This window comes from Halyomorpha halys, unplaced genomic scaffold (genome assembly GCF_000696795.3).
Source record: "Halyomorpha halys isolate HHAL.00 unplaced genomic scaffold, Hhal_1.1 Scaffold28.1, whole genome shotgun sequence".
Lineage (NCBI taxonomy): Eukaryota > Metazoa > Arthropoda > Insecta > Hemiptera > Pentatomidae > Halyomorpha > Halyomorpha halys.
The window spans coordinates 851,786-868,328 of NW_027110130.1; the positions used below are offsets into that span (position 1 = coordinate 851,786).

A 16,543-nucleotide genomic window follows, 5' to 3' on the forward strand; every position below is an offset into this window, starting at 1 on the left:
GTTAGTCATACTTATTTGTGTTTCATTGACCGCACCCCCAACCATCTTCTCCTCACGTAATTATACATAGTTTTCAATTAAGTAATTAAAAATTGTTTTTTTTTAATCCACCGCGCTATTTTACTATAAGTAAATCTGCAAATTTCTTCTTGGGTGTAAATTCATTACTAATGACGTATATCCTTAAGAGTATTACGTCGAGTTTAAGTCTTGCCTTTACAATAGGGGTTTGAGGCAATACGATAAGAGGGTGTGATGTTAGAGTCGAAGCTATCGGGTTAGAGGAGGTGGAATAAGTAAATTAATCAAGGTAGTGGGGACGAGGCCTGAGGGACAGATATATAAATGTAAATCACCTTTACAGGGACCGGAGCTGTATTAAACATGAGCTTAGCCGTCCCACTATACCCCACACGCTCATAAATAGACCCTAGCATCTTGACCTTATCCTCTCTCTCCCAGTCGTAACCTTCCGTCCCATCTCCTCGGATCTAATTTACTGCTTTCGGTTTTACTGTCCAAGAGTTGGGCCCATAAACTGCTAAGAAGCAAATCTAAACCGCAGGGGTATTACCAATATTAGATTTTTTTTTTAGTCGTAAAACCTTAGATTTGAGGAATGAAATATTGGTTTGAGAAAAATTAAAATAATTGAATTAAATATAGACAATTTAGCACACAAGCATTTTCTCTTATAACCCTATTTCACTATTATTCAGAATGGCCCTTAATGTTCCATATGTAACCGATCTAGCCCTAACCAGATATCATTCCTTCCATTATAAACTCTCTAAACACCCAAACCCCCTAGTTTCTAACCTTGCTTCCTCTTCCATTTCTGATAATCCTCCGAAGGGCCTGAAAAGAAGATGGCTACGAGACCATCTAATGTAAAAACGTTATCAGAGTGCTATCAATGGGTAATTTATCTACACCCCTGAATTACTCCATTATAAAATCACATTTTTTTTTAATCTTACAACATATAGGCATAACAAGTAAACAATGTATTATAATAATTTTTAACTGTTTTCTTTTTTTGTTTCATCACTTTAGTTCTTTTATCTTATTATTTTTTTTTCTTCTTACTATACTTTAATTTTTTTTATTGTTTTTTTTGTTAATCGTTTTTTTTCTATTTATTCCTTTTCTATTCTTTCCTTTTTATTCTTCATATTTTCTCTTTCAACCCAATGTGATTTTTCTTTTTTTTTCCCTTACTGTTTCCCTCTTATTTAACATAAATAAAATACACTAAAATAACAAAATACAACTAATATTCATTTTAAATAAATAAAATTTAAACTCGTAATAAACATGTCATCACGTTGGACTTAGAAATATAGAATGTTTTGAAATTTGAATTGGATAAAATTTATTTTATTTAAACAATAATATTAATAGATCAATCTTTTCAGAAACTATTTATTCTAGAAATTTTTATGATAGTAAAATAATTTGCATTTTTTTCATTTTTAAGCCTGGGAGTTTTGTTTATCGATTGAATAATTCCTTATCTATAGCAACGAGAAATTGTTAAAAAAAAAATTTCAGTTTAGTATTTCAAATGTTTCAGAGTAGTATTTCGTGGCGTGTTGTGAAGTAAAAATGAGAGCAAAAATTGACTATACTCATACGACACTTGGACTGCTGACAGTGACAAAATTCATAGCACGGAGGCAGATAAAATCCTTTGATAGCAGTTCACTAACTCATTATTTCAGACATGAACACAAATAAGACACCCACAAAGGTGGCAAACAGTCTCACACTTGACTAACTTACTACTGACACCAGGGCAACTGGTGAGTCTCGGCGTCAGATAGCATGCACAAGACTGTTTTCCCATCTATATCCGTTATTGTTAGTATTATTATTTATTTATCACCCTACCCTGCCTATTAGACAATACGGGTGTTCGCAGCAGTGGGTACAACTCATTGCTGCATATGACAAACATTACATAGCTGTGCACACAGCACATTGCTCTTGCTACAAAAGCTACTGGTGTAGCTTATTCTCTCCTACCCAGGGAGAAGTGAGTAGAGCCCACAGCCTCCTTCCACCAGTACACGAAGGTCTTGTAGTGCGGGTAGTTTTCTTTCTTCATCAGCTCAGGAAGATCACTCTCAGTCAGAACATAGAGTCCTGTTTCCCTCATCATCTTGGCTCTCAGTGCTTCATAGGCGGTACAGGCAAGTACGACATGCTCAGCGGTCTCAGGAACCTGACAAATTGGGCCTAGATGATCAATGTTTATACCTCATCTGTATCCGTTATATACCCGTTCCCCGGTCCTCTCTTACAATGAATCAAATGCAGTAAAAGAGTTTTTATCTTTTTCATCAATTCTCACTAACCCCTCTTCCTTATACCAAACTCTACACATCCATGGGGCTTAAAAATAAAATAAAAACAATAAGGAAAGCATTAAAATAGTAGTTTTACTCTAATTTACTCGTAGATATTATGATATAATTGTACAATATGAGAACGCATTTAACTCAGGTACTGAAACAGTGATAATAAATTGTTCAGAGTACTTATTATTTATAATCTTATTTACTATATATGTTCAGTCCACGAGAGTATCATTCGTTTATTTGTTATATCGCTGGACTGTATATTCATAAGGACTAGAGTGGGGGGGGCGCCATATGCCACCATGATATCCACGTAACCCAGCACCACCTAGGGTGTAAGCGGATAATTAGACGCCAAGAGGGCGAAGGGGAGAGGGGGTGTGCGGTTGAGGATAGAGCAAGTCTTCTTGGATTCTTGTTAGTACCACGGCCAACTAAGTGATTCCTGGCTAAGGGGTCAGTACCGAGTGTGGTACACGGGGCAGTGGAGGGAATGGCCACCTTTCTATGTTGAGCAGTAGTGACACACCATCCATCAGGTGACCCATAACATACGCGGCAGACAGCGAGCACTCAGTAACACGAGTAGATCTTTTCTACCAACCCAAAATGGCGACCCTTACCACGCCATATTCACGCCTCACAAATGGACCTGTTTTTTCCCCCATATCTAAACTCTTACTTACCTAATTAACGTTATTGTATTCTTTTCGGCCTCCCCTTTCCATTAGTTATTTCATTTTATTTTAATACATTAATTTTTCTCAATATCGCTTTTCTCTTACTAAACACCTTCTGATATCTTAAAACTTTTTTTTTTTAATATTTATTTTTTGCTATTTACAACTGTGCATTATAATACATTTAGTAAATCTGATATAAGTTAAATTGGAGTGTTACAGGCGTGTAGAGATACTACCCATTGGTAGCACTCTAATGACATTTTACATTAACTGGTCTTGTGGCCATCTTCTTTTCAGGCACTTCGGAGGATTGTCAGGAATGGAAGAGGATGCAAGATTAGAAACTAAGGGGTTTGAGTGGTTAGAGAGTTTATAATGGAAGGAGTGGTATCTGGTTCGGGCTAGATCGGTTACATAGGGAACATTAAAGTCTTTATGTATGATTTTATTTGTGATAAAGTAAGGAGCATTGAGGATTTTAGATTGTAAGGACTGAATACGAGAGGAATTCGAAGGTTTAGTGGAGCCCCAAAGCTCAACTCCTGAAGTGTGATAAATATAACTACGTGTGATAGAAGATCACACCTGGTCACCTTGTTACAAGATTACATTATTTATATTTATTAGTAACTTGTTTCCAGTCAACCTACATGTATAATTCCTTATATTGTTCTTATTAATTCTTTTTTATATACTTCATGAACATAACAATTATTTATTTATAATTTTAATTTTTTCTTGAGACTGGTAACTTTTTAATAAATAATTCAAATTTTATCCATAATAGTCTCAAAACCTTTTATTTCTCTTACAAGTCCGACGTTTCGGCCAATCCGGCCATCTTCAGGGACAATCTACTTAATACAACTTTGAAACCATATAATTTAAACAACTCTAACTCCATGCAGGCTATTCTGCCCAGGTCAAAACATCAGTATCTAATTAGTCAAACATCACTTAAAACAAAGTCAAAATCATTCATCAGCAGACACTATTTCTTAAACTTTTATCACAGTTTGTTGTGATAAAAGTTTAAATTATATGGTTTCAAAGCTGTATTAAGATTGTCCCTGAAGATGGCCGGATTGGCCGAAACGTCGGACTTGTAAGAGAAATAAAAGGTTTTGAGACTATAATGAATAAAATTTGAATTATTTATAACAATTATTTTGAAATGTTTTATTAATTATAAAATTTTTGTATCTTGTTTTTTCATTTTGCCCTGACGAAGCCTTACAAAGTGGGGCGAAACGCTTGTTTACAATAAATAGTTTTCTTTTACTATTTTGATACCTTTATTGACCGCCACCCGGACTATTATCCTACAATAAATATTTAATTAATCACACATAAGTTTTTCTATATATTTTTTATATTAAATCAATTTTAAAACCTTTCCAATTTTGTGCATGTAATATGTATTAATATTTTCTTTCTTAATTTTAGTATTCCTATTTTCCTGTATATAATTATTTAAGTTTCTTTAATATACCTAAAGTATCTGTTATGTTCTGTTTTTTTTTCTGTAATTTAATTTGATCATTATGGTTGTTAGCTTGTTTTTGTTCTTAGCCCTGAAGAATATATTTCAAGCCGAAAAGTTGTCACTAATAATTATTTGTATTCTTTACTGACCGTACTACTGATGTATCTACTGATACATATATAAATCAGTGTTAACTATCAACACATCCTTATATATTGTGTAATGATCGCAAATTTAAATTGGCACCTCCAACATAGAATGTTCCCGAAATTCCAGGATACATCCTGTTGGCGAGTTGAATATCCTAATGTATGACAAACAGGGATTAGATAAGAGGCGTACTATTTGAGTAAATAAAGAGAGATGTTATGGGGACATGTGGGCGGAGCTATGGGACCCCTGCCTGTGGGTGACAGCTGGAAGCCCTTCAACTGTCACCCTCACCTGCCGGTCTTAGCCACAATGAGCCACTCCCCTCCTATCTCCATGCGATCGCTACCTATAGTCAGTTTTTCAATTTTATTTATTCTCCTGTACTTGCGTAACTTGTTCATTACTCCATAACATGATTTAAGCTCACAATTATCTGAGGCGGTGAGAATGATAGGGAGTTAAATCATGTTATTTTTACTAGGTCATTATTAAAGAGTCTTTGCATATAAAGTATGTTTCATTGAATCTCTGTAAAATTCTGGAGATAAACCGTGAACTTGGAAAAAATCACTCTTTAATTTGCTCGAACGATTTTGATTAAACTCCGGACTTCAAATGAAATAGTTTTGCCGATTGCATCGGGAATTGCAAATGGAGACAATGGAGGATTACATCAAAAACGATTAATCAAATTCCACTACCCGTTACCGACAGTTAAAGGAGCAATGACCTACATATTGTCGGTTTCCCTAAGAAGGGGAAGTCGGCAATCATTCTGGATCCCACCGTGAGAAATGAAAATAACGATCTTGACCAGGCAAATAAGGTAGATAGGGAAAAGAAGGAAATCTACGATAAATGTATCCCTTTCCTCAAGGAGAAGTTCTGTGAGGGCTTTGGAGAACGAGACTTCAACGTGAGAGGCCTCTGGTTCGGAGCCCGTGGAACGATTCCCAGCACAACTAGGAGCTTCATGGAGGAGCTCGGGGTCGATGTCCAGGACGTGGGTAGGATGACAGAGTATATAATACTCAACTCCCTGGGAATCATACACCATCACATGCATGGCAATTAATGAGTATGGGAGTTTATCCAGAAGTGGGATGGCATGCATGCATCGCATATCTTATTTGTTGTTTTAATTATTATTTTAAATATTTTAATATTTGTTATATAGGAGAATTTGTTGATCAAATGAAATAGGGTTTGTGAAATGGAAGGGAAAAAAAAAAAAGGAATAAATCGAAAAACTTGTAGTTAGTTTGTAGACTGGCATTAATTGTAACTGTGGAAGAAAAAATAATGTTATCTATCTATTATATTATATTATGTAAAAATATGTAAATTTGTCCAGTCACGGATTGATCAGTATGCTGTGTAAAGTAACCCGATGTATTTGGGGCAGCATGAATAAATAAAGTATTTCTTTCTCTATATATAATAGAAAAAAACAATGGGGTTGTGTGAAATTTTGAATTGCCTTGAGACTTGAGTAGGAATGACTACAGATCAGAATAGAGAGGCCATTTACTTCATGTGCTAGCGTTAAAGATAAATAGATTGCATATAGCTCTGGGGAAAACTTATTAATTTTTTTTTTTAAATGTTATTTACTTTCATATCTACTAGAGGGCGTACTCTCTGACAGGGAGATGGGTAAAAATTAGTTATAGTTGAAACTAATAGCTGAAGTTGCCATGGATACGAGCCTTGTTCATGAATGAACCATTGATAAATAAATATCGTATCCATGGCAATTTTAGCTATTAGTTTCAACTATAACTAATTTTTACCCATCTCCCTGTCAGAGAGTACGCCCTCTAGTAGATATGAAAGTAAATAACACTTAGAAAAAAAAATTAATAAGTTGAGATGATAACAGAATTCGATAAATTGGTGATAAGCTGAAAAATTGTCAATATCATTGACATGAATTAGTGAAATATCAATCAATGGTGAGACAGTTAAAAAGCTTTCTCCAGCATACAAGGAGAGTTCTCTCCGTAATTAATGGCCATTTTTATGAATAACTTCACATGTAGTGCACTTTAAAATAAAAGCATGGCACTTTGAGTTAAAAAGCTTTTAACCACCCCACGTCTGCCAGGTATTTGAATAATGGTTTCCAGGTTAAATCACTTTCTATCAAGAGCTTTTATATAAAGTTTTAACATCGTTACCGGAATTTCTAATCATAATTCAGTTTTTACTAAACGTGAAAGTTTATGAAACTTTTATAAATTAAGTAATGACTTATTTCATGGTATAAGTTAAATGACGGGAAAATAAATATTTATAGAAATATACAAATTCCAGAAAATTTAATTATATTTTTTTATTTATTAAATGATATTTATATTTATATAAAAATACATCCAGAAAATTTGTCCTAAGATCATAATAGAATTTCAGAGGCACGTAGAAAAACTCCCCTTTGTATCACTTTAATATTATTATTACTTTAATATCTTCTTTTCAGGTACCTCGGAGGATTGCCGGGAATGGAAGATTAGAAACTAGTAGGTTTGGGTGGTTAGGATGTTTATAATGGAAGGATTGGTTTCTGGTTCTGGCCAAATAGGCAACATATGGAGCTTTGAGGTCCTGATGGATGACTTGATTTGAGGCAAAGTACGGAGCATTAAGAATGTTGGACTGTAAGGATTGGATACGAGAGGAATTCGAAGGTTTAGTGGAGCCCTGAAGCTCAACGCCGTATGTCCAGATAGACCTTATAATAGTCAGGTATATCAGTCTTTTGTAATGGATTGGAAGTTTAGACCGTTTGTCTAGTAAGTGCTGTAGTCGGAATCGACGTTCAGTTTACTGTATTTTCAGTCTTGTGTGAGGATTCCAGGTTAGTCGTATCGTCCAGTTGCAGTCCAAGGTAGCGGATCTGTTCAACAGGAGTAAGGGCAACATTATTAAAGGATACAATAGAGAAGTCAGTAATAAAAGAAATTTATATTAGAATTATGTTATGAAAGATAATCCCCTATTAACTCACAAAAATAAAAATATTCTTCTTCTCTATACTGAAGGGAATTTTAACTTACCGATAAAAACTTAAAGGTCTTGAAGAAACTAAAAATATGTTTTTTTTTTTTTTTATTAAATTGATTTATTGATATTTACAACTGTACATAAAATACATCAAGTAAATTTGAGGAAATCGTAATGGTATGGTACAAGCATGTAGAGAAACTACCCATTGATATCACAATATAAGGTCTCGAGGCCATCTTCTTTCAGACGCCTCAGAGGATTGTCCGGAATAAGCAAGATTAGAAACTAATGGGTTTGAGTGGTTAAGGAGTTTATAATGGAAGGATTGATATCTGGTTCGGGCTAGATCGGTTACAAATGGAAATTTAAGGTCTTTGTGGATGATTTTATTTGTGACAAAGTAAGGAGCATTTAGGATTTTACGAAGGATTTTGGATTGTAAGGATTGGATACGAGAGGAATTCGAAGGTTTAGTGGAGCCCCAGAGCTCAACGCCATATGTCCAGATAGACCTTATAATTGTCAGGTATATCAGTCTTTTGTAATGAATTGGAAGTTTAGACCGTTTGTCTAGTAAGTGATGTAATAGTCGAAATCGACGTGCAGTTTCCTGTCTTTTCAGTCTTGTGTGAGGATCCCATGTTAGTCCTTTGTCCAGATGTAGTCCAAGGTAGCGGATCTGTTCTACAGGGGTAAGGGCAACATTACTGAAGTATACTGTAGGGCAGACAGTAAGTTTACGACGTAGGGTAAAGGTAATTTGATGGGATTTGTTGAAATTTATTTTAATCCTCCAATTAGGACACCATTCTTCGAGGGCTGTGATATGGGTAAAATATTTAAAAGGTAAAAAACTGACTTACAAAAAAGTTTTTATTCCAATTAAGAGATGATAATTAAATGAGGACTGACCTACGGTGGTGAGGAGCATGTTGTCGAGGAGGAGAGCGATGGCTACAATGACCAGGACCAGGCGCCTGGACTCCCGGCAGGAGGCCAGCCAGGATCGGGCGAGGCCGCCCAGAGTTGGTGGGGTCTCCGCCATACCCCTGCAAACACATTCAATAATATAATAACCAATTAGCTAACAGTCATTACAAGTTGGTTCCATGCTACTTTATTCAAGGGTAGTTTGTTATGCGTTATGGTATACCTGTTGCACCTGCCGGATAAGACCATCCCATAACGAAGTAACACCGAACAGACTACTCAGTTATTGTTTTATATGAAAAAAAAAATGTTTAATGACATATTTCCTTTTGATCCTTAATCTTAAATTTCTTTTTTGTTCTCCAATGTTTTGACCTTTAGCCATTATCGAGGAAACCTTAATTCAATATATCTAAGTATAAAAACTGATATTTAAAGGCTATTATATTATAGTAGTTTCACTAATTAATTGTAATTTTATATTAATTACAGGAGATGCTCCCTGTCCGCCTATCGGCGGTCCAATCCTATTTTAAAAATTATACAACTATTCATTTAATTATGAGGTGAAGATAGTTGACCGTAGATTAATGATTAGAGAAGTTTGTCGGGGGGTGTGGTCAGCAAAGAACAACATAAATAAACAAAACCATATTTATTTAATGCCGACGTTTCGACCTGAGTTTCAGGTCTTCATCAGGGCTCTGGAGTATCCTTAAGACAGAGCCCTGATAAGACCTGAAACTCAGGTCGAAACGTCGGCATTAAATAAATATGGTTTTGTTTATTTATGTTGTCCTTTGCTGACCGCACCCCCCGACAAACTTCTCCAATTATTCATTTAATTGTATTACTCGTTGCTCAAATTATATATAATAGTAACTTGTATTTATAATATGGTTCTGATTGTATTTTTTTTTTCAATAGAGTGTAAGCAGGAAAAAAATAAATTTCATTTCTTTATCCCAGCATTTTAATTTATACCTCATCAAAAACAATATTCCTGTTAATTTCCAAAAGTTTTTTTTTTTAGGTTAACTTTTCTATTTACCTTCCAAGTGACTTTCAATTTTGTTAGTTGTAAGTTTATGTTTATTCATTTATTTATTTTTATTTTTTGTTGTTATTTTGTTATTTATTATTATTACAAAAATAAGGGATATAAGGAGGTTTAATGTGAATAAATAAATTGCGGAGTGTAACATGTGCAGAACGATACCGAAGGCAGTGGGGCCAGTGCCTGCATCCATGCGAATGATGCAGGTGGCAGTGAATATTTAGAAAGCATTGTAGCGATCTTGAGCACTGGAGCGATAGGAGGCATTGGCACGGTGTAAGTGATTCACGGACCCTCTGTCGCTATTGTTTGTTAAGCTAAGTTTGTGCTGAAGCTGCTTGGTTTGTTTTTGGAACCCTTTCATCGACTCACCGGCAGTCACCACTGTGCAATCAACGTTTGTTGGAGTTGTCGGACTGCATGGCACTCTCTGTCACCAGTTCGCCGGCGGTCATTCTGGTCAACCAACTCTACATTCTTATTGTTATCGATATGCGCATATCGACCCCCCACGCAAATCTGGGAGCGACTTTATTTTCATCTTTCATCGAGCTGCATATTTTTTTTTATTGTTCGCTTCTAATTAACTTATTTTTTGGAAAAGAGAATTGGATTTTTGTGTTTTACATATGTATCAAAATATTTTTATTTTATTTTTTTACTCCACACTTTCTTTTTTTTTTTGTAACAACATAACAGTTATTTTTTTTGTTTATATTTTAATTAATTAAATTTGTATATCACTTGGAAAGTTATTTTTTTTATTATTTAATTTTCTCTATTATTTTTTTTTTTTTATATGATATTTATTTCAGGTCCTCCGTTTTATTTTAATTCGAACCAGCGAACATTTAACTCTGGGGAATAGGTCGGTTTTTCACTAAGGAAACACCCCTCGCTCCAATAATTCGTTATCACTTTTTACTCTAAATTGTACTAAATTTTTATTGCTCCCTCGAAATGCGCTTCACCTTATATGTAAAAGAAAATACTACGCTGTTATCACTAAAAATAGTTTTATATGATAGAGACACTTAAAATCATTCAGCGTTCTAGCCTTTTACTATAACTTTTTGCTTCTTGAAAATTTCCATTTTTAAGTTTGGATATATGAAATTATGATATAATTTCCCTTGATAATTACCTAAGGGCTAAAAATTGTAGAAAAATTGAGAAGAATCAAAAGAAATTGTGTCAATTAAATAATACTGAAACAAGAAATCAATATATCATATATTAATAAGCTAAATGTATTTGATTGTATGAAGATAGTCCGGGTGACGATCAATAAAGGTATCAAAATAGTAAGAGTAAACTATTTATTGTTAACCAACATTGGAGATATGATAAACTTTCTAAATACTGTTCTAGATTAATAAATTGTTGAAGACTACTCATTAAAATTAGTTATAAATATAATAATAAATATTCAATAGTTTTTTTTTCCTATTTTGATTTAGATTAGATTTTTATTCAGGGCGATCAACATCTAGGTTATTACACCCTTTTTACTTCATTTATATTCTTGTCTTTGACATTTGATGGTTGAATGTAGACTATTTCCTTTTTACACTGGTCGGTATTGGTAGTTTATATTTTAGTATAAAGTTGAGCTTCTTTTAGAAATTTTATTATTTTGTCTATGGATTCTGCTGAGTCTTTAAGGGCCAATTCTCTTGTACGTGGAATTTTATTCGAAGGCTTGACGAAATGATGGGCATTCTTCAGTTATATGCTTTATCGATAATGGGGAATGACAGGTTTGGCATATAGGCTGGTCCTCTTTTGTGATTAACTGGAGGTGAGTTAATTTGGAATGTCCTATTCTTACTCTTCCAGCAACCACTTCTTCTCTTCTGTTTCCCCTTATGGCACTTGTCCACTTTTGTGTATTTTTTTTTTACATTCTTAATTTATTGGTGAGTGGTACGGCAGCCCACATTGAATCCCAACTTTTTCGGATTCTGTTCCTTAAAAATGCCTTTATGTGTTTCGGCTCGTAAATTTGGAGTGGTGGAACGTTCATTGTAGCAGCCTCTTTATCCGCTGCCTCATTTCCAGCTATTCCTGAGTGCCCTGGAGTCCAGAGAAAGGAAACACTTTTTTTTATGATGTTCTAGCATGTCTATATAGTTATGAATTTTGTCTATCGTAGATCCGCTTTGATCGAAGTTTGATAGACTCTGGAGTGCAGACATTGAATCTGTACAAATTAGTATGTTTGAGTATTCACTTTCTATAGATAAATGAAGTGCTGTTGAAATCGCCTGAAGTTCAGCTGTAAATATTGTTGAGTATGTGGGTAATTTATATTTTTTGGGTGTCCCATGTATTATTATTAACTATGACTCCTATTTTGATACCTTCATTGATCGCCACCTGCACTTACTACAATTTTCTTCATATGGTCAAATTTCTTCTTCCAATAAAAATATTTTAATATTAGTAATAAGTGAAAAAAAAAATACATTTCCATCTAGATAAACATTATTAAAACATGCGATAAATCATCATGCACATGCTTAGCATTACAACTATAATTTTAAAGCGTGGGAAGAGGTACAAACACCTATGTAGGTACTGGAGAAGGTGGTAATATGAAAGTTGTATTTAATATGAAGTCACGTGATATTTCCATTTGAAGGTTCTGCTCCAAAGCAATTTACAACGGAACCAGTTTTTATGTTAGAGGATTATGCCCCTACAAGTTTTATTAACACCTGTTGAGTCAAGAGAAATTGATTTACAGTTTTTTAATCATTCTGTTTATTAAGTTGCGTTTGTATTAATTGTGTAGTGTTGGCGGCTGTTTTTTATAGTTGTTGATAAAGACCTAACAATGAAAACGGTAAGAACTATTTCATAGCAATCACAAAGAGCAGATATTCAACTTGCCTACGGCTATATTAACGTAGGAATTGAATAAAAAGTAGAGGAGTTATGAACGATTCCATGAACAATAGTCACCGGTAATCGATTGGTGAATCACGAATCGATTGGTAAAATAACAGTGAAAAAACGCATGCTTTCTTAGCTACAAACAAAAACCACTCAATTTTGTTCATAACTTTTTTCTACTCTAGGATTCGGGGATTTCATTATCTTTAAACCTTCCCGTGGTGAAAGGGAACATTTTGAAAAAAAGAAAAAAAAAGTAATCCAATAGTTTATTTTGGACAAAGATACGACCATTCCCTTTATTTTATTTTATTAGTACTATTTTTTTTTTTTTTAAACTTATTTATATATTCAAATGTTTCCTGTAACCGGTGTTTTATTATATTTTCCTTTTAATCTATGTGCTAGTCTTATTCTCGTAAAATGTATCTATTTGTTTGTTCTTGGTAGACTGATCTACTGCTGTGACTATAAATGATGGTCTGATCTCACATTGCCGTCTAATATTGAATTTGTTTAGCGGGTCACTGAAGAGGATCTAGGAGGGTGAATTCCGGAAAGCGAATTTGTTGATCGGGTGAATTAAAAAATTGTGAAATGGTGAAATTGGAGGAGCAGAAATGAGAAAGAAAAATAGGAATGAATTGAAACATTTGTATTTGTTGTACAGACCGAAATTGATTGTAAAAGGAAACTGTAGGGAAATCCAAGGAAAGGGAGTTCCAAATAAAAAATTAATTATTTTTAACGTTTTGAAACATCCGCTATTTATTATTCCCCCAACCTATACTTGGAAGACTCATCAATTTTGACTAGTATTTATATGTAGTTTTCAAAAATTGGGGTGAAGTAACTGCCTTTTTTCTCCCCTGGGCCCTTGTACTAATATATCATCTAATATATCATTTTCTTTCTGTCCTGGTGATGTCTGAATTTGTAAGAAATTGAATGATTGTGTTTTAATCGATGTTTTTGGATGCTAAAACCATGTATATACAAAATTCCAATTATATAATCACCTTATTGTTTTATATCTTATTTCTTTTAAAAAATCTATTACAAGTAATAGGGCGCTTGGTAAAGTAATTCGTTACATTATAAAATAAATTAAATTTTATTCGAATGTTCAATATAATGTTTATAATCTAGAGAAGGAGAATGAAGAATCGAGTAGAAAATTGTAGCAGGAGCTAAAAGGATCTGAGCGGTACAGAGGGCAAATGTTCTCCCGTCCTTCTTAACGATATTTCCACTCCATTTATTTACCCTCGACTTCCCTTTTAAGAAGTGTTTTCTACTTCATTATGCCGAATAAGTGTTAATTTTATAACATATTTTATTATTAATTTTCAAAATAATTAATTTTAATAAGAAAAGAAATTTAATGCTCATATTTATAGTGTGTTTTAAGTCATTTTTTATTTAATTAAATTTTTTTAAAAATTTATTTGTTGACATTTACAACTTTATTTACATATAAATCATACATCATGCATCTGGTAGTATCAGTATTAAATATAAATATTTGTGTTGATATACCCTTCTTTTGAGATACTGTTAAGAACCGATGTTCCAAAATGGAAAATGCCTTAGTTTCCTTCACAGGAAATTTCGTACACTATATTTGATCGTTGCTTTATTTTGTATTTTGTAAAATGGCCGCGTTTTTGTATTTAATAGCGTAATCCTTTTTGTTTTTGTGTTATTGTTATTTAGGTATTTTAATTTCCTCTCTGAGAGTGTTGGTATGAAAGGAATTGTGTTTTATCTTTTAATGTTGGTTTCTTTAGGTTTAGTTTGCTTTTGTTTCAGGGGATGTTAATTTTTACCGGTTTTGATTTTGTATCTTTTATGAAATGGTTGCAGAGATATTAGGCTGCATAAATTTTAAAATTTTTTGTGTCGAGATATGGTTGACATTAAGATTCAATACCTGAACAACAAATTCCAAACATCCGAGAGCATAATCCCTCTGAAAGTGAAATTCTTTGGTGTTACAAGTACAAAGACTTCTCCATTATACCTTGATGAAATGTATTCATGGAGTAAGCTACAGAGGACCTTTCATTGGAAAAAAACGGACACTGCTTTCTTCCTTTTATCAATGTTCCTCCTCCTTCCAAGAATTAAATTATTTACACTGCTCTCTTGGGAGATCGCCGAGAAGTGTAAGGCAAAATACCAGAACTGTGCCTGATAACTTTTGACCATCCGCTATACTAAAGCTAGTACTCTAATAATATTCTTCATGCAATGGTCTCGAGGCCATCTTCTTTTCAGCCACCTCGGAAGATAGTCATGAATCATGCAAGGCTAGAAACTAGTGGGTTTGGGTGATTAGGGAGTTTATAATGGACGGATTGATATTTGGTTCAGGTTAGATCGGTTATATATGGAACATTTAAGTCTTTATGATTGATTTTATTTCTTATAAAGTAAGCAGTATTTATTTAAATTAAAATAAAAATTTCTCGATTCTTTACTCTCACTTTCGGCCCTTAGGCCATTATAAAGGAAATATCCAAAAATTTTCTGTATAGGTAATTTATAAAAATACGTTAAGATTAATTGAAAAGAGATGTTAATTTATATAGGTTACTGACTGACACCCCAATGCTTCGTAATTGCTATATTTGAGGTTCTATATAGGTATAATGAACACTATGATAGTTTGATATAAATTATTGTATTTAGTAAAAATAAAACATTTTCAAATAATTTATCTTATGGTTTAATTACATATCTTGAAAAAATACATACTAAGAGGAGTAAAAGATATAATTTTATTTTAAAATATTTTTTTTTCTACTTGAGTAATCGAGGATTTAATTATGAGAGAGAGAAATACTTTATTTACTTATGCTGCCTAAATACATCAGGTTGCTATCTCACACAGCATACTTATCTGGATTATCTCTCTAGGAAGTCTGGTGAGTCAATTATTTTAAAAATTTTTGAGGTTAATCACTTCCATCCTTTGAAATAAATTATTATTTATTTATGACATTGTACAATGTTTCGGGACCACTGTCCCATATTCATGCACTATAAAAACCTCATGATTTCATATGGGAAATCATGTCAGCCACCTGTGCATCTTTCTTGAAGTCATTTTTCTATTAAATTTTAAAAAAAATTTAATTGCAAATCAACTTAACACTAGTATCACTCATTTATCATACCATAAATTTGTCTATATATTTAAAAAAAAAAGAAATAAAATAAAATGCAAATGGATGTTAGCTGTAAATTTACAGACATTTACGATTGTCCTTGAGTATGGCCGAAATGTTGGTTAGGTAATGTACTAAACGACTTAAATTTGGGTACAAATTATTTTATTTAAACAATAAAACCAGTATCGAAGAAATGAGAAGTTTCTTAATAATTAATTTACTATTATTGATATGATAAATTATTAATTTTATTAAATATATAATTTACACCTTAAGTAGAAGATGAGTGAAAATCGATCAAACAATTTTTTTCTTTTTAATTTTGAACTTACTTTTTTCCTAATGTATAGAGCAGTAGTTCCCCATCTAAGTTCCATGAATGATTAAAATGGATCATTCCAGATTTATAGATTATAGATGGATAGTTCCAGCTTTAAGACCTAGTCTTTCTTATCTTTAGCTTGTAAATACAGTTTGTTTGTTTGTTTGGTTGTTTAGTGGCGCCAAACTTCATTGGTCATCAACGCCATTTATATTTTATTTAATTTTGCCAATATTCGTTAAATTTGATTTATTTTTTAATTTGATTATTTTATTTATTTATTTATTTTTTTTATTTAATTTTTTTGACGTGACAACGTCTTATAAATCATTTTGCGGGATGCAATGTTAGAAAAAGTGCCCCGTAACGGAAGTAAATTGTTTTGTTTACATTTAATACAAAACATTATTGGATAACTATAGTAACCATTTAAACATTTTACTTATATAAACTTTTATTTTTGACGTGA

General features: G+C 33.0%; 1 protein-coding gene across 4 annotated transcripts in view; it reads right to left on the reverse strand.

Moving 5' to 3' along the window:
* Vmat (Vesicular monoamine transporter) overlaps positions 1–16,543 on the reverse strand; it is a 298,099-nt gene that overhangs the window by 28,985 nt on the left and 252,571 nt on the right. For all 4 annotated transcript variants that reach the window (XM_014425619.3, XM_014425643.2, XM_067048234.1 and 1 more), the window contains exon 2: positions 8,604–8,740. In XM_014425619.3, coding sequence (XP_014281105.1) covers positions 8,604–8,740 — 137 coding nt within the window. The remainder of the gene's footprint in view (positions 1–8,603; positions 8,741–16,543) is intronic.